The following is a 22654-nucleotide window of genomic DNA, read 5'->3' as shown; positions in this document are numbered from 1 at the left end:
ATATAAGTTTAAAACTAATTACCTTAACTTATAATAATTATTTGGATAATAATACAAACTTTATCTTTTATATTTTTAATGATTTTATGGAATCATAATGAAATACATATGTACATAAATTTTAATAAACATACATRCAYACTTATGCACATATATACTAAGTATATGCTTTGATACCAAATATTTACGGATGTACATAAATTATGTGCCGAGTCAGTTGCGCATAGAAAATAAACGAATCTCTAGGCGTAAATTTGTTAACATTGGAATTAGCATTATTTTTCTCATTTAACACTGAAAATGCTCAATTCTGCTATTTTCGTGGTGAAACACGCTTATAATTTGTCTGTGGTGAAACTGGACGATCTCTGCCGAGTACCCCTTCGAAAAGTTACGATATTTGAAACGTGACCCTTCTCTATGATAGACGTTCTCTGCCTTCTCTATGATGGACGTTCTCTGTTTATAGAGAAGGTTCACGATGTCAAAAATTTAGGGATACTTCAATTTTGGGATTTTAACTGTTTTGGATGAGTGCGTTTCACCACAGAAAATTATTAGCGCGTTTCAYCACTTAACATCAGGGGACACGAAAATAGCAGAATTGAGCATTTTCAGTGTGAAATGAGAAAACTTATGCTATTTCCGATGCTACGGAATGTACGCTTACAGATTCGCATATTTACAATGCGCAAACGMCTCTGCATATAATTTATATATGTACATACATACATACATATGTTATATTTTATATCAAAACACAAAAGCATGTACATACATATGTACATACGTACAAATTAAACTATTTCATGATGAATTCCTTAAATCTTTGGAAATATATAATAAAATCATATTTGTATTATAACCTAATTATTTAATTAATGTAGGTTTGATAAGATATATGTACATATTTATATACCTACATATTTATATGCAGGCCTTTAAAAGTTTTGATGAAATGTTAAAAGACCAAGCGCTGTTTGTTAAAAAATATTCTCCTAAATTTATTTATTATATGAATATTTTACGTTTATACCCCCAAAAAATTTGACATTTAGTGTGTCATTACTGTCGAGAAATGTTTTTAATTTCTAAAAGAAACAAATGCAAGATTATTCCAAATTTTAGTCCGTTGTTGCTTATCAAGCATCAACAAATTGAGACATAAATCAAATACTTACAACTCGTAATAAATTAGAACGCGTTTAACACCACCTTTTTGATTAAGACAGGGATGTTTGCAGCCATCAGCCCGCGAATCAGTGTGGTCAATTTTGATTATGACATTTTGGTTGTCATCGCGTAAAACCTGCCTTGTTCCGTTTGCCTTTTGGTAGAAGAAAATATTATATTTAAAGGAAATTAATAATGTTTTGTGCATATTCACATTTGGGAAGCCTGGGGCGAAAGCCCACACATAATCGCTATATTGCAAGGACAAGAACAGCTGGTGAAAGGAGAACAGCGGAAACAAGGTAACCAAGCCAATAAATTTCCCGGATCGTTGAAAACTACATGCATATTTTTTATATAGTTACTATATAGTTTACGCAAACGAAAAGGATGTAGAACATGCATAATATTTAGAAATATGATAAACAAGCTCATCATTCATCATTCACATAAGATAAAAAAAAGCATGTCTGTAAAATAACAGTTCTCTACGAGATCTCAATGTTGCGAATTAAATTTCATTATAAGCGTTTATATTAACACTTCCCCAAAAAAAAAAAAATTAAATCTTTTTACAATAACAACCACCATTTATTGTTATAGACCTTACCAATTTGATTTGATGAGAGACTTGTCACAACTTGTAAACAAGTCTCCTCGTAATATTAGACGAATAATGGAACACAACGCCTGCTCTCGTTCATTCTTCAACCCACAACGGATAAACGATGTACTATCCAGAACGAAAACTACTATTACCTCAAATAGTATTTGTGTAAGTGTGGATATCGGCTTACCCATGCGAAAGCGTGCCAAACACTTGATTGATATCACTTTTAGTGCATCTGGACAGATGAATCCAAAGTTACTTGTCCCATTATTTGGCCAACAAATGTATGTAGAAATTATTGCATATTAAGAGGGGAAAAACGTTAAAACCGTGTCATTTTTAGAGGTTTTGCTCGACATTTCAAAACGGATCGCTCTATTGATGCGGAGATGAAAAGGAATCCTACAATATTTTCTAGATTAAAGACGGCTTTCGGCGGAAGCTCACAAAAAATTGATACGGAAATGTCTCAAGTACAAGCGGAAACATTAAAAAAATTGCTTCAAAAAAGTAGTGAACAAGGACCAAAGAAAAATGAAGTATGAAATTTGGTTTTTGCGTTTTTATTATTTAATTTAAAAATTTTTGCAGGTGGATAATATTAAAATAGCCTTTGCCGAAGGATATTTGGCTGCTACAAATTCCGATGAGTCACCTAAATCGGGGAAAACTATGAAATACCTTAAAGTAAGTGCTTCAGGATTGGTTCATGTAAAAATTGTATTTTTATATTTAAAATTTGTTTTCAAAGGTTTTCCAACAACTATTAGTAATAGTTGTCTTCATTGGAATATTTCTAAGTTTGTTTTCGTCCTCAAATGGTTCTATGTTTAGGTATGCAATACACAAGTTTTCTTTTAATTTATATACGTTTTTGTAATGCTAACTTAATGCTCTCATCAATTAATCTGACTTACGTATCTCTCATGTTAATATGAAAGTAGAATACAACTGGGCAACCAAGTAGAAGTAGATCCAGAAGAAATTCATGTGACATTTGATGATGTTAAGGGATGTGATGAGGCTAAACAAGAGTTAAAAGAGGTAGTGGAATTTCTTAAAAGTCCTGAAAAGTTTTCCAATTTGGGGGGTAAATTGCCAAAAGGTGTGCTATTAGTTGGACCTCCTGGTACTGGCAAAACGCTACTTGCACGTGCGGTGGCTGGCGAGGCAAACGTTCCATTCTTCCATGCTGCTGGTCCTGAATTTGATGAAGTACTCGTTGGCCAGGGAGCAAGACGTGTACGCGATCTATTTAGTACGTATAGTTTTTATATTTAAATATATATATTTTATATGTATATATATATCAGCAAATTGTTTACAAACATTTTAGAAGCGGCAAAGCAGCGTGCCCCTTGTGTGATTTTTATCGATGAAATCGATTCAGTTGGAGCAAAACGAACGAATTCAGTTTTACATCCATATGCGAACCAAACCATTAATCAATTGTTGGCAGAAATGGATGGTTTCCACCAAAATGCAGGTGTAATCGTATTAGGCGCGACAAATAGGCGGGATGATCTTGACCAAGCCTTATTGCGGCCAGGACGATTTGATGTTGAAGTAATGTTGTATATCCTTAAGTGATATAGCCGATTTGTAAAATTCTTAAATACGGCATCTTCATTTTAGGTTGTGGTATCCACCCCAGACTTTACTGGTCGAAAGGAAATTCTTTCACTTTATTTAGCAAAAATTCTTCATGACGAAATTAATTTGGATATGTTGGCTCGAGGCACATCTGGTTTTACAGGTGCAGATTTGGAGAATATGATAAACCAAGCAGCTTTAAGGTAAAATATTAAATATTTTGTTTTTAAGACCAGAAAATATATAATTGTTATCTAAAAGAGCCGCTATAGATGGGGCTGAAACCGTAACAATGAAACATTTGGAAAGTGCACGGGACAAAGTTTTAATGGGTCCCGAAAGAAAGGCCCGGTTACCTGATGAAGAGGCAAACCTTATCACAGCGTACCACGAAGGTGGTCACGCTATTGTTGCTTATTATACTAAGGTGATTGAGTTCGTGTCGATTTTCGAAATACTGATTAACACTTTATTTATTTAATAGGAATCACATCCATTGCATAAGGTTACAATAATGCCAAGAGGTCCTTCACTTGGTCACACCGCATACATTCCCGAAAAGGAGCGTTACCATGTGACTAAAGCTCAACTTCTAGCCATGATGGATACAATGATGGGGGGAAGAGCAGCGGAAGAGTTAGTTTTTGGTGTTGAAAAAATTACATCCGGGGCAAGCAGTGACTTAAAGCAAGCTACTTCCATCGCAACGCATATGGTCAAAGACTGGGGTATGTCGGAGAAGGTGGGGCTTCGCACATTTGACAATGCAAAAGGACTTGTTGCAGCGGAATCATTAGGCCCAAATACAGTAGAAATAGTTGATGCCGAGATAAAGCGCATTTTAAATGAAAGTTACGAGCGCGCTAAGGCAATATTAAGGAAACATACGAAAGAACATAAGGCATTAGCCGAGGCGTTACTAAAGTACGAAACTCTTGACGCGGAAGATATAAAAGCTATAATGAATGATTCGCATTAGATGCATTATATTAAAATTAAAAATATTTGGTAAAACTTTTAACAAAAAATGGTAAATAAAGACTTAAGCTGATAAGCCTGGCTAAACATTTTATATATAAGAGCTGTCATATTTTTTAAATTCATTAACTTAAATTTAGGCAGTTTTATATATGTATTAACTCGCTGAAACTAAGTTCATAATATTAACTGTGCACGCTACATTTAATTTGGATAAATTGGAGTGTCAATCAATTTTCTGTCTCCTCATATATCTCAGGATCATTTAGTATTCAGCTAATCTGCAGCTTTTTATACCCTCAAAAGGGTAAAATAAATATGCCACGATGTTTTTTTACACCCTCTAAAGTATATGTATGTAGTGTGTATAAATGATGAACGTGACGAGCTAAGATTTGGCTAAAAATCGGGAAAATATTTATTAATTTTAAAATTGGAGTAACAAGAAAAAAAAAAAATAAATAACAATAGTTAAAAGTAAGCTAAACTATGTTGATATTTCAATAAAAAACATTTTATTTTCAACAGATAACCAAATGATAGAGTACGAATGAGGCAAAGGCACAAAAAACTTAAATTTTCTTTTCTAAATGCGACTTTTTAGTCTACTTTTTGGTTTACTTTTTATATAAATATTCCAAAAGAAATCCACCAGGGGAAATTTGACTTTTATTATATTTATTATAGCATTATAGTAATTTATAGCATTTGTTTAAAAGTAAACAATTACCTGTAGGAATTTCCCGGCTCCTTGACTTCAAGATTCTCAGTTCCCCACTTTTCGAAATCCACAGCCACACATTATGGCAACCGTTTGACAATTGATTAAAATCGCTATTAGGCAACAATTTGGGTAAAAATAAACGCAAGAAGCAATCGAAAGATCTTTAATTACGAACCATCTGTTGATCAGCGGCACGTCGGTTACTCAATGCATGCGATAGATATGTTGGATATACCACAGCTGTGCCTACATTAGTAAGAATATATGATACCAGTGTCTCGAATGCAATTTCATGGTTCGCAATGTGCAAACTATAAAAATTTAATTGCAGTGGATACAATATAGAATAAAGTAGTAGAAATGAAAGAAACTGCTTTCCATAATTTTTTCTTAAATATTTCGGTTGAGTCATAATTCATTAAATACCAGAGAAGACTATGTAATAAGACAGCACTTACTCTTGCCATAAATTGTGTAACAAGTTATAAAAAAATAAAATATTAATACATGTTTTAAAAAATTTAAATTTATTCATAATTCATATATTAATGAATGACGTTCAAAATAGTATTCCAAATGGTCACATTTTGCTTTCACATAAGCACTCAAACGATTCGACCATTGATCAATAGCAGGACGTACAATGTCTATTGGTATAGACGACGCTGCTCGAACCAAAGTTTATTGAGATTCTCCAAATTTCTGTGGATTATTCGAAAGCCCGTGTTATCCAATTCTGTATTCCAATGGACTTCCAGACGTCCAATCAACTGCAGTTATGAAATCAGCAATTTTGCTTTTAAGCCATGTTGGTGGTTTTAGCCTTTTGTGATAGAGCACAATTTTGCTGAAAGATCCAATGCTCTTTATCGAAGATAAAATTGCTTAACTGCGTTGCTACGCCTTCTAAAATACTTTATGTTTCTTTCGTCCTAGTTTTAACACTTTTAATTTTTTTTTAGTTTTTGAAAGTCTTTGCCCAGGTGCTTATTAAAAACTTCTTCAACGGTGACATTTCTTTGTCTGTACAAAAGAAGCTATCGGGACCGTTGACCCCGTGTCACTGAAAATCGGTCTGTTGAGCCTAATTTACTTCAAGCGCGATGTCAAAAAATAATTGGTTGGCTGGGTTGGTATAATGGGCACCGATTTCCCTTCACATCAATTTTTTTTTCCTGAGAGGATTTCTGTGAATGCGTTCGCGAAGCACGACCACTTCCCTGTCTTTCATCAACTGCAGACGCTTTTGAAAACGTATCAACAGAACAAACTTCTCGAATTACATTATTGTGTCATAAATTTCAATAACGCTTTTTCCAAACCTATCTAAATCAATCAGGGCAACACGACATTATAATATAAAATAAATACGGCACTTTTTCCTGGAAATTTCTCTTCGCTTACTTTTAAAGTCAATTGATGACAACCCTAAGTATTCATATGTTATATTAAATATAACTGGAGTCCTGGAGTTGTCACTTTCAGCGATTTAGATGTTAAATTAGCAAAAATGCAAAAATTGGACTAATGAGCTCTGTTAACCAATACGGTTAAGGTTATTAACTTACCACTTAGAGTAATTCTAATTGCTGAACTTTAGTTTGGATTCAATTTACTTTAATAAGATAATTAAACGTTTTCAAACTCTTAATAATAAATATTTATAATTTAGGCATATATGTACATACATCTTTGTAAATACTTATATATTTGTAACAATAGCTAATTTATTAAGTATTAAGTAGGATATTTTAACGCAATAATGAATTCGACAATTTTTGTATACACATTGATTAGTCAATTAAAAGAAATACAATACTTGTACAATGCTTTCATAATGAACTTTAAGTTATTGATAATAATGTTTTAATTAACCTTTCCATTATTTGTGTGTATGTATTGCTAGTTTAATCTACGCTTTATTCATATGTATGTTTTGTTACCTTTAGAGAATCCAAAATAGTTAAATATATATATAATATTTAAACAGGATATACATATGTATGTATGATCAAGTATACATAGAATTTTAAGCATTTAACTGAATTTGGATTTGTAGGTATTTAGCATATTGTTTTCTTAGATATTATGACTATATTGTATGATATATATATACATTTACATATATTATATATGAACTATATGCGAAGATTTTGATGTATTTATGTACATACATTTTTGTTTAAACAATTTTGTATAAGAGTATTACATTTGTGAATGTACATATACCTACCCATCACAGCAACCCAAATATCAGTTAAGTTACTAGTTAACTATCCCATAACTCTAGCAGAAATTTCTGTTAAAGTCTCTATGAGTTCCTTAAGGCCATATTAACAAATATAACCGAAACTCTTGTGTATTTGGATCGTTCATGCCGTCCTTACGGATATGTTGTATGGTGTTTATATCTTAGTTTACATACTAACTCTTTCAATGAAATGGAGTCTCAATTGAGGAGATTTATTGGGATTTGTATGTATGCATGTACACACAAACGAATTGCTCTAATACAAAATCAATTTAATGTTATTGCATTTCCATTTATCTATACATTAGAGACGGCTCCTTACTTTTTAAGAGGAAAGTTCAGAGTAGATAAATTGATAAAAAAAAAAGAATAGTGCGGAAGATTAGGGGAGTTACGCAAGATGTAGCATGGATTTAAGCACGGGTAATAAGTATTAGTGTTTTAATTATTTGTGTGTATGTATATGTATGCGTTTGAAACATTTTAACTCTATCCGCGTCAGTTCACAATTTGTATTATATATTTGTATTTAGGATTTTAGCATATATTTATATATGTGTGTAAGTTTATCTGTAGTACTGCTATGAACTTATTTTGTAATCACTGGCATCCTTGAAGTGTAAGGTTAGTAAACCTTAATAATAATATTAATAAGACTTCAAATACTCATTGCGTTTGTTCTTTAAAAAATTGGTTAGCTCTCTAAGTACAAATCAACATAAGTATTTCTGCTTGTACACAATCCCACGCTCGAGTATTGTATCTCCTTGTGATTATTTGTCACAAATGTAAAAGTTCCTTCAGTCCAGAATTACTTATTTAGTTAATCTGAAGGTAATGGATAGAAAAGGTATAGTAATTTATATAAAGTATGATTAATATGAGTATGTGTAAACTAACATCGAATCATTTCCGATGAAAGGGAGTTTAGTGTGTCTTCCACAGTTGCTTTATGTCGGTCAGTTTTTGATGTGTTAATTGGGGAGAAGTTCTCTGTCAAGAAATTGAAAATTAATATAAACTCAAAACTTAGTGTACGTCGCTTACCAATATCACCACTGGAGCTGGAATCTGTAAAGCTTGGGGTTCCTTCTGTCCAAGTCGGTGTTGATCCCTCTCCAGAAGCTGGTGGTGTCCACGCCAATCCTCCACGAGATCCATATTGACTACTGGATGAAGTATCTACAGCCAAATATGTGTCTAAGTGTATTTCAGAAATGCTAAAATTGTACATAAAATAAATGATGTAAAGGTGCGCCTTGTATGAGCTTTCTAAAATTAACCAAACAAATGAAGTGCTAAATAACATTACGTTGTCAAAAAAGTTTTGCGGTATTTTCGCTAGTTGGCGCTGAGAGCGCGTAACTAGTTTTATTCGTCGCATCGGGTCATGCTATACCTTTTTGGAAAGCTCATTTCACGCGCTAACACGTGTTTAATTGGTTGTCGCTTCTTTTAAGTCGTTCGTGAGTTATAGCGTCGCAAACATGGAGCAAAATAAAGAGAAAATACGTCATATTTTACAGTACTACTACGATAAAGGCAAAAATGCATCTCAAGCCGCCAATAAAATTTGTGCACTTTATGGACCCGATACAGTTTCCATTTCCACTGCACAACGATGGTTTCAACGTTTTCGTTCTGGTGTAGGGGTGGTCGAAGATGCGCCATGCTCCGGAAGTCCTCTGGCCGAAAATTGCNGGTGTAGAGGTGGTCGAAGATGTGCCACGCTCCGGAAGGCTTGTCGTCGAAAATTGCGATAAAATCGAAAAGAGACCGGTATAGTAGCAGCCGTAGCATCGGTCAAGAGCTGGGCATGAGTCATTAAAAAAAATTTTACGAACAATTGAAAATTCAATAAAAATACCGCAAGACTTTTTTGATAACCAATATAATACACATCACTATATGAAAAAAATTTACTATTTTACAACAAAACATATTTTGAAAATAAATTTACTGAAATAATTGTGAGATGTCCGACTAAAGTTAAAAAGTTTCTCTAACCCGAAAGTCTCTTGACTCCAAAGCCAATGATCTCCGATGGTACTTTTTCATAAATTTACGACCCTCCATAAATTTGTCATAACACTTCTAAAGTCATTGCTCTACATCCAGATTATTTTTTCAGTTAGGAATAATGTTTTATCAAAACACGATTGCTTGAGAAAGATTAGATGTTAAGATTAATAATGTAAGGGGAAGAAGAGAAGTTTTTTTCATGGCGTGATAGAAAAAAACAGTTAAAATATTTTAGTTTTTATTGTTAATGAAATTTGACCTCATTTGTATACGGCAAAAGAATCAAATCTAAACAGATTTTTAAACTAAGAAATTATGTTTAATATTTGGTAAAATATCATATATTCGCAACAACGCGCATTGTTTTTTATGTTTTCGATGGACTAATTTCCTACCTTGTCTAATTTACACAAATTTTCGATAGGTTAAGTTTGATTTTTATGTTTATTTGTTTTACCGTTTATTTTGAGAATTTTGTGTAAAGGACACATTTTCACTTGCAAAAATTACTCAATTAAATATGTATTTTCACCGAAACTGTTTATATAACTCATAGTAATTCGTCAGTAATTATGTAAATCCAATCATAGTGATAATAAAAAAAATTTTGCATGCAAAATTAAACTAGTGCAAGAATAACTATGATTTTTATTAAGATTACCTGACAATATCGTCCTTTTGAGAGCCCCGATATGCTGGACCGACATTCATTTTACGCTCGTGAGAGTATTGCGATTTTCTACCAAAGGACGAACTATTTCTATTCGAACTGTCTTCAGAAATATCATCAAACGCGGGTGGAGGCGTTGAACTGCAAGAAGGTGTTGAGCCTAGCGATACATGAAAACAATGCATTAATCAATGGAAATTAAATCGGGTTAGGAGATAGGAGTCGATAAAAGGGTATAACGCAATGAGGCGATTTGCATGGATCGGGAATGGAAAGGAGGAGTGAACAAGCAAGTAATGCAAAGCTATTTGTGTTTGTATTTATGTGTGAGAGCCTCCAATGATCTTCCTTGCATTGCAGTTTTAACGAGTTTTTTTCTTGTTTGTTTCTTCTTTTTCGTTTTGATTCTGCATATTGGATGGAATAGCGGGAGGTGGTCGAGATTTACGCGACTTAAACTTTGATTCTATTTCATTCCTAACTTCTACAAATGCATTAACCGACTGCAGTAGGTTTTCGTCCTGTTCAACCTCGAACCGTTCATCACGAAGAGCCATATCAGCGTATTGAAATATTTTTCTATGCTTGTTACTATTTTGTTGAGATCGACGATGACTTTTCGGGTTTTCCGTGGGACGTGGAAATGGGATTTCTGGTGGATCTGGCTCAATAGGCGGAAAATTGTAAACAATCGAGCCAATCGACGGTCGTCCAGATCGTGACATTATACTGTTTTGGCGTTGAAGCAGGTCTACGCGATGAAGTAAATTATACCGGTATGACCTATGCGAACGTACCTCCGATCGAGCTGTGGAGTATGTAGATTTTATTGAATCGCTGGGTGCGATTGAACGACATATTGTACGGTTTTTCGTTGGTGAATTCACTAATTCTGGACTGAGGGGCCGCGATGCCTTGCGAGTTGTAGCTAATGAGTTTAGTTTAGGCGGAGGAGGTAAAGGCGGTGGCAAATCAATGTCAAACAAATCGTGTAACTCCAGCCAATCTTGTACATTACTCGGTGAACGTCGCTCACCGAATCGTGGCAGTGGTTTCTCCATAACTTGCAAGGTATTGTTTGCTTTAGGTGGTTTTTCTTCTTTGGTTTTTATTGTTTTAAATGTTGTTGTTATTGTTGGTGAGGAGCTCTTGACGGAATGGTTCACTATGTCTGTTTGTATGCTATTCTTTTTGTTGTTGCTGCCGATGGAATATCTACCTGTATTGGAAACACCGCGTGCGACTTCGTTATGACCATCGCTTTTCTTCCGCCGAGGTGAACCTCTTGGTGGCACAGGTGGAGGGACCTTAGACTTTGATGCACCACTGCCCGCATGTTGAATAGATAATCGAGGACCAAGCATTGGAACAACGGCAGTTGTGGAAGCGAGTGATGTAGTTGATGTGGGTACATCTGTACCAGAAGACTTCAGTCCACCTGACGGCTTACTGGATTGTGTGTGCGCCTTAGTGCCGGAAGTGTGCGATGGATACGCTGGGCGATGTTCGACGGCGCATTCCGCTATTTGAAAGAGTTTGTATATGTTAATTGTCATGGACAAATACACATACGTATATATATGTATACTATACATATATAGTATATAAATATATATACTTACAGCGATTTTCACTCTCATTTTCAATAGAACGCTGTATTGCTTTCGATAAACTTTTCCTTTTTGAAGGAGAGTGTTTGAGTGCTGCAAATTTTTAAAAGCATAAACATATAAATTTATACTATACCTTGCTTACATTTTTAAGTAAAATAATTCGAGAAACTTACCGATGTAACTGGTTACCAAAGTACGAAACTTTCTATGATTTCCTTTAATTTCCGGTAAATCCACTTTGATCGCAGAAAAAATTTGCAATTTTATTTTTATATGTACATTCTTCAACGAATATTTTAAAAATAACTTACACGAAGGTATTTTGCGAAATACAGTTTTGGCCATAAAGGTTTGGAATCTATGAGCATAAAATGATGGCCGGCACACTGATACAGTGTCCTAAAAATAAAAGCAAGTAAAATAAATTATAGAGCGCTTTATATGTTCTAAAGCCGGTTTTGATATAATTTACTTGCTATTCCTCGTTAGTATTGGATTCGTTTTATCAAACAAATTAAATATTCCATCTTTTTAGGGCTTCAATCCAGAATTGTTCAAAATACTCAATAATCCAACTCAAAGTTTTAAATCAAGAAAAACAGAAAAAAACGTCAACTTCGACTGCACCGAAGTTATAATACCCTTCATGGGTAAAATTTTGATGGTTGATGTTCGAAACAAAGGCAACCGCGTTCTTGTAATCCTTGCCTTGTTATTTAAATTATTAAATATATTCGTAAAATGAACTAAATGAAAAGCAAATTATTTGCTTGCTAATACAATTATCAAAACCTGGCAATAGATAGATAGTTCTAGTGTATATACAATCTGAGATACCTGCAAACACGGTATTAAAAGCTCTTTACCATTTAAATCAGCGGGTTCGGATGCGATTATTCCCATAATGTTACAGAAGCTAAAAGAACCTAGGGTTCTAAGGATATAAAAACATTAACATTTACAACTTAAAAAGAGTGAAATTGGTGTTTCTCACTAAATCGTGCAGAAGAACACACAATAACGCAAAAGATTTTAGGCCCTTAGCTTCACATCCTTCATCCACATTGCAAAACAATACTTGCAGGTTACTGGGACCTTAAACCAAATATTGTTATATACATAGATGTGAACGGCGGTCATTCTGACATACCAGCTCTAAAGTAACACTATAATATCATGAAACTAACAGGAGTGCAAAGAGCAGCCTGTGCGGGGGCTACCGGTGTTAAAAGGTCATGACCGACTGATGCACTCAATAGAATTCTGCTTCAGCTGCTCAWTGACGTACAACATGTTCTGCTAAAATAATAAAAGAATTTAGAGATTTATCCAGTTAAACATAAGTAAATCAGAATACAATAAGACTTGTGGTATATTCCCACAAGGTTAGATTTTAATACCCACTTCCGGGAGAGGATATCTTCTAGACGTTAGTGGAGAAGAAGTTTGGTTGAAGAAGAAGGATGACGCTAGTCTCTATCTATACCTATGGGACCAAAATGGATCTGAGGAGTAGGTGCGGGCTTATACTCCGACAAATTTTTGTTGACTTCGATTTAATACTTATTTTTAGTAATTTTTGGCTTCTGAATCAAAAAATAACCTCGTTTTTTGTCTAGCACATCAACTTTTTAAGCTACAAAATACCCTCTTTCTCCCAATAGTCATATAAAATATTCTTACGAAACAAAGTAAAGATGAAAAATTATACTGAATACTGTTCACAAATTGTAATTTAATTTGAACAAATGCTATTACATCACATTTTTTGGCAAAAAATGGCTTTTATCACGTGTTCCCTTAGTCCACATTCGGAAACACTCGACACACTGCTTGCACTCCTTGTGAGGGGCCCAAGCTTTATTCTGATCACCGATTTTCATTTTAAAATACGCTAAATAGGCTTGCCTGACAAATAGACTAATGTTTCTCCTTTGACTTGGAATAGTAAAACTGCCACAAATATAGCAAAACGAATCGGCATTGTTTATACACCATCGACGTGAAATACCAGAGACAGACATGATCTAAAGGAAAGAGAAGTTGTTCTCAGAAATAAATGTAAACAAAATCTTTGTTAAAAAAACCGGACGTAACGTATGAGCACAAACAACGTCCCACCACATAATCTAACACGAAACTGAACTTGCTCGTATGGGAAGAAGAGAATGACGCCATAGGTCACCAACGACAGGTTCATACATGTCCCAACTACCGACTAGACGATTGTCGTCACAGGCATGAACCTGCTGCTATTCTCCTACAGCGATATTCACTTATTCCAAAAAAAAAAAAAATTAAACTTCCGTCTATAGAAGAGCGTACCCCGTTTTATGATCTAAGCAGCACACTGCACTGAGTGGTCTCATTACTATAAACTGTGGCAAAAAAAACTTGACATGATAGAAGAAAACTGACTTCGGATTTGAATTTAATATGACTAAATAACTCTAAAACAGCTGTAAAATCGAAAACAACAAAAAATTTATTTCACATAGTTCCCAGATAACGAAGCAGATATGGCTCAAATATGATAAGACTAGAACCAAGGACTTACTATATAGGTCCAGGCATAGTATTTTCAGGCTTACAGCAACTGTAATTGAAAGTTTGTATGGCCAAGGTGGTTCGATATCGGCGGAATAAGCAGCTGCGTTCAAAATTTCATATTTTCAAACTTCGAGGCAAACTTAATACTACCCATTAAATGTGTGATTTGTTATGTTAAATTCTTACCCCATCGTGTATAATACTCTTGAAAGTATGCTCAAGTTTCTTCTTCAATCTGTAAGACTGTAATATATCAATTATACCGATGTAGAGAAGGAGACGTTCGCCTTTTTCACTTCTGGCAGGAATTCCACCAGGTCTAATAAATGAGAAATTTAATAACATAGCCAGGATATTAAAATAAAAGTAAACTTACGGAACATCGTCTTCATCGTCTATAGGCTCGCTCTCGGCTTGAATGCTTTCCATTGCTGTAGAATGCGCCACTAAACGTTGTCGATTTGCTGATCTAAAAAAAAAAAAACAAATTTGATATGTAATCGTTGTAACCATAGTTATATACAAGTGTGTGTTTGTTGTATAATATATTATTTAATGAATTTTTTTAATAGCCATAAATAAATATAATTTAAATATCTTGAAATTCATAGAATTAAGTTTTGTGGCCATAAATTTTAGTTTAAACATTTCAAATTTGAAAATATAATTTTCTACCTTAAATCTTTTTTTTTAATTCATAACGGAAACAATTTTGCTAATTCTTTACATCTTTTATGAAGAAAATAACGCATGCAAAACTTCTGAATGATATCTCAAATCAAGTCTTATATTATGAGCAAACAAGGTTCGAGTTTTGTTTAAAAAAATCATAAAAAAATGTCATTAACATAAAAGTTGTAAACATTTTTCTTGAACGTTGCATTTGGTCTTACATTCAAATACTTTTATACATGTATTCATTTTTTAAATTTATTGTTTAAGATCAGGAATTCTTTTATTTTATGGAGGTAGGAGTTATTTGTAGACGTTCATGCAAGTGAGGAAGTTCTCTGATCGCCATTCACTTGGGAGGGGCCAGAAACGATTCTTTTACATATGACTCGCCCACGACTTCCGGTCTTTGACCAAGAATCCTCTGAGTAGCCTAAGAACATCCGTTTGAAGGCGAGCTAAAGTGAGAAGGCGAAATATCCCCTGCATAGGGTTGTGCCACCCGCCACGTAAAAAGCACTACCAATGAAAAACTACCAACCGCCTCGGGTGAGAGACCCCCCATTTGATGAACCCCATGGAAAAGGAAATAAGGACTACGAATTGAGGGCATGCACCTGGAATGTCCGGTCCCTTAATTGGGAAAGTACCGCTGCTCAGCTGGTTGATATCCTCGTGAAAGTAAAGGCTGACATCACCGCCGTCCAAGAAATGCGATGGCCGGGACAAGGACAGAAACGAGTAGGTCCTTGTGGAATTTACTACATTGGTCATATAAAGGAGCGCAAGTTTGGTGTGGGATTCGTGGTGGGAGAGAGACTGAACGAACGGAGGAGAATGAACGTCTAGCCACAACCCGTATCAAAGCGAGGTTCTTCAACATATCGCTGATTTGCGTCCACGCCCTGACGGAAGAGAGGACGATGTGACCAAAGATGACTTTTATGAGTGCTTGGAACGCACTTATGAGAGCTGCCCCCGCTACGATGTCAAAAAAGTCCTTGGCGACTTTAACGCCAAATATGGTTATCTGTAGTACTACATAGATTCCAGCAAAAGAAGATACATCAAGTTAACATCCTAACATCGACTCGGACCACTATCTTGTTGCAGCCAAGATTCGCAGTCACCTCTGTACAGCAAAAACGCACACCATCAAACACAAGGAAAGTTCGACGTCGAGAAGCTGCAATCACAACAGACAGCCGAACGATTTTCTACTCGACTTGCACTCCTGCTCTCTGAGAGCACTCGTCAACAACTCGGTGTAAGGGAATTGTGGGACGGCATTTCAAACTTCTTACGTACAGCTGCAACCGAAACCATTGGTTGGTGCGACGAGGAGTGCCGTGTCGCAGCGAAGAGAAAACAGGCTGCCTACCTCGCAACGTTACAATCGATCACAACACATGCGGGATGGGATAGATATCGAGAGTTGAAGAGGGAAGCGAGACGCATTACGGAGCATACTCTTGTAGAACCCCCAAAGGTGATCTAGTCACCGATGCCCAGAGCATACTTAAATTATGGAGGCAACACTTCTCCAGCCTGCTGAATGGCAATGAACGCACAACGCCAGGAGAAGGTGAACCTGATTCCCTAATCGATGACGATGGAGCAGACGTTCCATTGCCCGACCATGAAGGAGTTCGAATAGCAATTACCGGCCTGAAGAACAACAAAGCGGCAATCAAATATAATATACTTACACGTAGAAGGGACGGCGCACACACAGGCATACAGCAAAACGCTAGAGTGTTCTTGTTACATTTTTTTTGTGAACGCTAATGCCAAGATGGATTGCCTGCCGAGCTATTCAAACACGGCGGCGAAGAACTGATAAGGAGCATGCATCAGCTTCTTTGTAAAATATGGTCGGGCCAAAGCATGCCCAACGATTGCAGACCCCACAATCTGCGCCAACTACCGTGGGATAAGCCTTCTCAACATCGTATATAAGGTTCTATCGAGCGTATTGTGTGAAAGATTAAAGTCCACCGTCAACAAACTGATTGGACCTTATTAGTGTGGCTTTTGACCTGGCAAATCAACAGCCAGATATTCACCATGCGCCAAATCTTGGAGAAGACCAGTGAAAGGAGAATCGACACACACCACCTCTTCGTCAATTTCAAAGCTGCTTTCGACAGCACCAAAAGGAGCTACCTTCATGCCACGAGGTCTGAATTTGGTATCTCCGCAAAACTAATACGGCTGTGTAAACTGACGTTGAGCAACACCTAAAGCTCCGTCAGAATTGGGAAGGGTCTCTCCGAGCCGTTCGATACGAAACGAGGTTTCAGACAAGGCGACTCCCGAGCATAGTCATTATTCACTGTTTTGGCATTATTAAACGCCTTTCAAACGAACGCCGAGATACTGTTAAAGAGTTTAGCTGAAATTGTTCTAGCTGCTCCTGTAACTCAAGTGTCAACCGAAAAAGAATTTTCAACTTTGAAATTTATTATTTATCAGCCTTAAGTGCTGGTAAAGACGAAGAATTATTAGAAGACATTCTTTTAATAAATTTCAATACTGATTAATCAAGGAAATAGCATAGTTAGAAATCGGCAGAATTTATGAACTATTTTCTTAACAAAAATGAAATTCTCTCTATAGAATCTGTATTTAGCAATTATAAATTATAAAGGCTTTTAAGAAAATAAAGTAAATCATTTGAACCGGACCAAATTGCGATTTAGAGATTCCCAAAAGCCGGTCCTTGAACCGGTACAAGTATTTTCTAAGTGGTTTGAACCACTGACCCGAACCGCTTAGATTTTTGTAGAGGTCGCAGCGCTGATTTCTAAAATAAAGTAGGTATTCCGTATTCAACAAAGTTTTCAAATGCATAAAACTTTCCTAATTAAAGGTAATCCCACGTGTGCATAAAGTTTATTTGGTGAACTTACTTATTGCGATTCATGCTCACTGATGATTCCCTGTCGCGACCTTCCGATCCCCCAGCGGCTTCTCCATCCCCATCTGGATTGTCTTCAAAATCGGAATCCTCTGCTATGGGAGCTTTTGATTTTTTACTTTCACTTTTCTTTTCTTTGCTTGCCTGATCCAAATTATGAACTCCAACTAAAAGTGAATAATCCATTATCTTGAACGATTCCAGCACTGTACAGTCGCGTTGAATTGTTTTTATGAGTGCGCTGTATGTTTCGGCTTCTAGAAACAAACCATTTGGATGATGCTCCATAAAATCAAGATCTTTATAAGTCGGCGATTTTTTTGAACGTTCCCCTTTTGAAGCTTTTCTCTTGAATGTCGATCCCTTTAAATCATATTTCAAATGCATTTTAACTGATGATGGCAAGAGATTGTTCATAACAACCAATCGAATATTTTTACTAGTACTTGTCTGTAGGCAGTAAAGACCAAAAAATTTTGGCAACAATGTACGCGGATTTTGATTCAAATTCATGTAGTATCTATCGCATATATAGTATAGATAAATAGGATAAGACTTTGTATAAAGACCTGTGTTTATGTTATAGTGGTCTTACCCAGGTAAAAGCTTTTGCAAAAACTCTCCTTCTTTGTGTTGAACAGTTTTAATTATAAATTCATCATCAGCCGTCAAATAAAAGATAGAACCAGAAGCACCAGGGTTGGATAACTCTCTCAACGGTGCTGAGCACATGGACATCTAAATTTTTGGAATGGTATTTAAAATATTTTTATTAATAATATTATGCCAAAGGAAGTGACTATAAATTTCGATTTTGGAATAAAGGACTTAAATATATGTGCATAATTTAATTATAAAACTAAATTAATATAAGCCTTCTCACCATAAAATCATCCGGTTGTATTCCAAACAAATCCCTAAAATACCGAAATGCAATAGGCGCATAAATTTTATATCTGAATTCACTGTAGTGGTGGGCTGGCGTAAGGCTTGATCCTTCTGGGGGGAAAGTAATACTTTCAATTTCGAAAAAGTCCATCATTAGAAGATCACGTTTCGGTTTAGATGCCAGGCTTCCGACCTGAACAAAATATTTCATTTAACTACGTTTCAATAAATATTTGTTGCCAAATATTCCCGCCATTCAAAGCAATGTTTACCGTATGTTGAATGCCCAACTGGATGGAGCCCATTATCTGGCTAGTTTGAATTTTTTTATAGGTGATCTCCCCGCCTTCTCCAACGCGCCGATGACCAATCTTGCGCTCCTTATCTCCTTTGTTTCCATAACGAGATTGGCGGTGCTGATTAATCTAGAACAACAACATTTCAAAACTTTATTTTTAGTTAGTTGTTTGATAACAATATGTACTTACATCTGAACTTGAAGATTGAATGTTTTGATCTGCGAATATAAAACAGTTTTCTAAATGCTTTCAAGTATTTTAATACAGTGTTTAATGTTGTGAACACAACGATCATATATATGCATATTAATGTGTGATTATTGACTTAAAGTTTGTAAGCCAGTTTGTCATTATTAAAACAGAAGTTTCATCAACATGAATATTTGCAACAATAACTTCACCTTGATTAAGGGAATTTTCCACAAATAGATATGGGCTTGACTATTTAATTTTATTTAATTTCCTGTTCATTGTATTCATGTGTTTCAAGGTACCAAAAACTCTCATTGATTTTTTATGCCATTCCTAGATATTAAATTTGCTGTCGTACATTATCGCTTACTTTTAGATTATCGCACTTTCTTTATATATAATATCTGATAATAAATTCTCTAAATTAATATATTCGTTTTGCGATTTTAGATATTTCTGCTTAAAATCACCGAATTCCTATTCATACGCCCGTGTGTAACTCACAACCATAAAAATGCATACATAAGTACATTGAAAAGTATTTCGTAAGCACCCCTAGGGTGCATGTGTGAAAGTCATAATGCTGAAATGTAAAAATTACCATCTTTAATAAAATTTGAATTGTCTGCCGTTTTAGTATTGGACGTGGTTGATAGATCCTGATCAAAGGAGTTGATAGCATCTCCAGAAGCCATTTGAATGATGTCGTTGGTTCAGTTACTTTCACCAGGCACAAACTGAACGGGTACGAGGAGACGTTCATTTCATCTCCTGGCCTTGTGCACTTTGCCAAACCCTTCAGTTTTGCCTATAACTCCTACCAAGTATACTAACTTTGTTTTTAGATCATTTACTATGTTAGCCCATATGAATATTTTACTATTTTCAGCAAAGAGAAAGTCACTTTGAATTTATAAAACTTTAGTTAACGCTTTTACTATAAATGTGCCATCCGTTGGAAGCTTAAAAACTGTCTACTTACATACTTTTAGGCAGAAAGAACAAACTTCCATAGTGACGGCTGGAAGTGTAAGAAAACCCCGATTGTTGCTCATGTCGCAAGACATCTAAAATTCCTCAACTGAATTGAGTAACAGAATTTGATAATAGAGTTGCCATATTATTCATATACAATTAACTTGGTTTGGTCAACTCAAATATGTGTTTATGAATTTATTTCGTTTATATTTTTTGTTTGAGGATAATATTTAATTTTTTTATTTAATTTCTAATCTAATGCTTGGAACAATTATTGGTTTTTGTGAATTACAATTTTTGAATTAGAGAAGATCTTGATTTCTCAGCTTTTTTGCAAAATTCAAGAATTGCCTTTAAAGATAATAATACATAAGTATTAAATTCAGCCAATATTTTTCAAAATATTTAAAGTTTAATAAAAGAGAAGCAACAACAAAAAGAAAATAGAGAAATATTGCTAGGTATAACTGGAAATTATTTTACTGCTAACAATTTATTTAATAAAAAAAAATATACTAATTTTTATTTCACGATTCGGATAAATTCCCAAATTTAAAAATGTATATACAATTACTTGTACATGCAGCGCACGCTCGAAAACGTGAACACTCTTAAACGAGAATTTCCAGAAACGTGAACATATTTTTTGCTTTTGCTTTTAGGCTTTGGCTATTATAAAGCAAACAAGTCAAGAAAGCTCTCAAATCTGAACAGTAAAGCTGTCAATGTTTGAATTTATTTTACATCGCTCTGAAATAATTCAGAATTTGGGAAATCCCTAATAATAATAAAAGACGCGGTTTTTTATGRATGCATGAAACAAGCGAAATATTTCAGTTGCAATTTTTGATGAAGTAGCTAGTTTTTACACTCTTGATAGATAGTTTCCAAAGTTCAAAAAAATATGCGGCATTCGGAATCAGCTGTACTTCCGCAGTTCTGAAAACAGCGTCCAGATGTAAAGCCGGAAAAGTGGTGAATTACGTTTTTGTGTTGCTCACTAAATCTCATAAACTTAAAATCTTGGAAATCGGAAAGTCAAATAATCCACTCTGCTTTAAAAAAATGGTTTCCCGAACCATTCGTTCTGCAGGTGCAGGTACCTTGAGGATTTTGTCAAAACTTTTTTAAAATTTCTTGTTCTAAAGTGAAATCGTTTTTAAGGGAAAAAACTTGCCAATTAAAGGCATTTTTTTCTAATTGTAAGCACTCCTTCACATCTATATTAAGCAGAACTGGCAGAAGATGGGAACATTTTCGCAATGTTTATGCCACTAAAAGTTATTCTCCTCATTGAACCCATAGATCAAAATGCAATGAGGCACTCTAGCTGTCTACAAAATTAAAATCTCTATCTAAGTTTTGTGTATATACTTAAATTATATCAATGTATATAAGACACCTGCTCCTTCTCAATGTACAATACAGCCGAAGCCGGGATCGGTCGGAAGTCATACACTTAATGCATTATCGATGCCATTATGGTCTTCTAATTAACCGACAGATCAACACAACAAAAGGTAATCTGAAAAGTTCATTTCGTTTTAAATTTTTGTATTTTTTGGCGAAATTAAACATGAAGTTGTTGAGGCTGGTAAGCGCGAGAGCTTTCGCATAACCAAATTTTTGCTTTTGATATTTTTAGCAATATTAGAAATATTGATTAACTTCGGTTCCCGGTCATCCAAAATCATTGTGTGGTTTTTTTTAATTTTCGTTTGTAGAACCTCTTTACCTAATTTATTATATTTATAATTAATTTGACAATGAACCGATTTCTATAGCAGCTATATATTATATGTATGTGATGCGATTAGTTCGGCAAACTTAATATCTACCACACACATATCTTCTCTGTTCTAGGTTTAAATATAAGAAAATATCGACATGTTTAGTTCGTTTTGAAAATTAAAAAATTCGTATTAGTTAATTTATTAAGTTTATGAATCCTAAAAGTTTTGTAGGTGATACTATTTAATGAATAAAACTCGTCCATTTGATCTAAACTATGTTTTTTGTTTTCGTATTTATTAATGTTCAGTACATGTCTGTACTTATACATAAAAATATGAATATGATTTTTAATTTTTCTTGTTATGACATTTACATGCATTTACAAAATAAGCACTTTTGAAAATACCGCAAAATTCAGTTTTCATTAAAATCTAAACAAAAGTATTCTAAGTGAACAAAAATGTTCTATCAAACTAACTGCTCAGTGTTAAAGATGCAATCGATATTACTACGGCAACTGTAGTCCATTTGCGTTGTATATTTGTCGCTTTATCTGCAAAAGAAATTGACGATATATAACATATTATTTTATGTCAATATGGTACATATAAACAAATGTTTTTATACTCTCGCAACAAAGTTGCTAAAGAGAGTATTATAGTTTGTTCACATAACGGTTGTTTGTAAGTCCTAAAACTAAAAGAGTCAGATATAGGTGTCTCTTATACACATCTAGATGTGTATAAGAGACAGCTACAGCGATATTCACTTATTCCAAAAAAAAAAA

General features: G+C 34.6%; 3 protein-coding genes across 7 annotated transcripts in view; 1 reads left to right on the top strand and 2 right to left on the bottom strand.

Moving 5' to 3' along the window:
- The first annotated feature begins 1113 nt into the window (after nt 1–1113).
- LOC108965558 (ATP-dependent zinc metalloprotease YME1 homolog) lies at nt 1114–4455 on the top strand. 2 transcript variants are annotated; one of them, XM_018928077.1, is made up of 10 exons: nt 1114–1475; nt 1777–2067; nt 2127–2322; nt 2375–2470; nt 2535–2617; nt 2725–3041; nt 3120–3349; nt 3419–3579; nt 3638–3803; nt 3861–4455. In XM_018928077.1, exons 1-10 carry the CDS (start codon nt 1369–1371, stop codon nt 4353–4355), a joined length of 2142 nt encoding a protein of 713 aa, XP_018783622.1. In that variant the 5' UTR covers nt 1114–1368; the 3' UTR covers nt 4356–4455. The 2 variants fall into 2 exon arrangements, with proteins under 2 accessions (XP_018783622.1, XP_018783623.1); XM_018928078.1 differs by having other exon boundaries at nt 1115–1475; nt 2728–3041.
- Nucleotides 4456–7042: 2587 nt separating this feature from the next.
- On the bottom strand, nt 7043–20118 carry LOC108965510 (phosphatidylinositol 4-phosphate 5-kinase type-1 alpha). 3 transcript variants are annotated; one of them, XM_018927984.1, is made up of 17 exons: nt 19757–20118; nt 19153–19181; nt 18937–19089; nt 18660–18857; nt 18372–18514; nt 18046–18296; nt 17769–17943; nt 14561–14653; nt 14371–14503; nt 11946–12033; nt 11808–11870; nt 11644–11724; nt 11241–11543; nt 10013–10181; nt 8377–8549; nt 8230–8322; nt 7043–8157 (listed from the first exon to the last, which is right to left on the bottom strand). In XM_018927984.1, the coding sequence occupies exons 1-17, from the start codon at nt 19848–19850 to the stop codon at nt 8153–8155; spliced, it is 2244 nt and encodes a 747-aa protein (XP_018783529.1). In that variant the 5' UTR covers nt 19851–20118; the 3' UTR covers nt 7043–8152. The 3 variants fall into 3 exon arrangements, with proteins under 3 accessions (XP_018783529.1, XP_018783528.1, XP_018783530.1); XM_018927983.1 differs by having other exon boundaries at nt 17769–18296; XM_018927985.1 differs by lacking the exons at nt 7043–8157; nt 8230–8322 and having other exon boundaries at nt 8406–8511; nt 17769–18296.
- Nucleotides 20119–22204: 2086 nt separating this feature from the next.
- The window catches only part of LOC108965520, a 4323-nt gene continuing 3873 nt past the window's right edge, over nt 22205–22654 (bottom strand). The window contains exon 7 of one of the 2 annotated variants that reach the window (XM_018927997.1): nt 22205–22420. In XM_018927997.1, the coding sequence (XP_018783542.1) occupies nt 22341–22420 (80 nt within the window). In that variant the 3' untranslated portion in view covers nt 22205–22340. The remainder of the gene's footprint in view (nt 22421–22654) is intronic. The other variant, XM_018927998.1, reaches the window with a different exon arrangement.

This window comes from Bactrocera latifrons, unplaced genomic scaffold (assembly GCF_001853355.1).
Source record: "Bactrocera latifrons isolate USDA-ARS-PBARC rearing strain unplaced genomic scaffold, ASM185335v1 scaffold_141, whole genome shotgun sequence".
NCBI classification, from domain to species: Eukaryota; Metazoa; Arthropoda; class Insecta; order Diptera; family Tephritidae; genus Bactrocera; species Bactrocera latifrons.
This window is presented reverse-complemented; position numbering and strand designations above follow the sequence as displayed.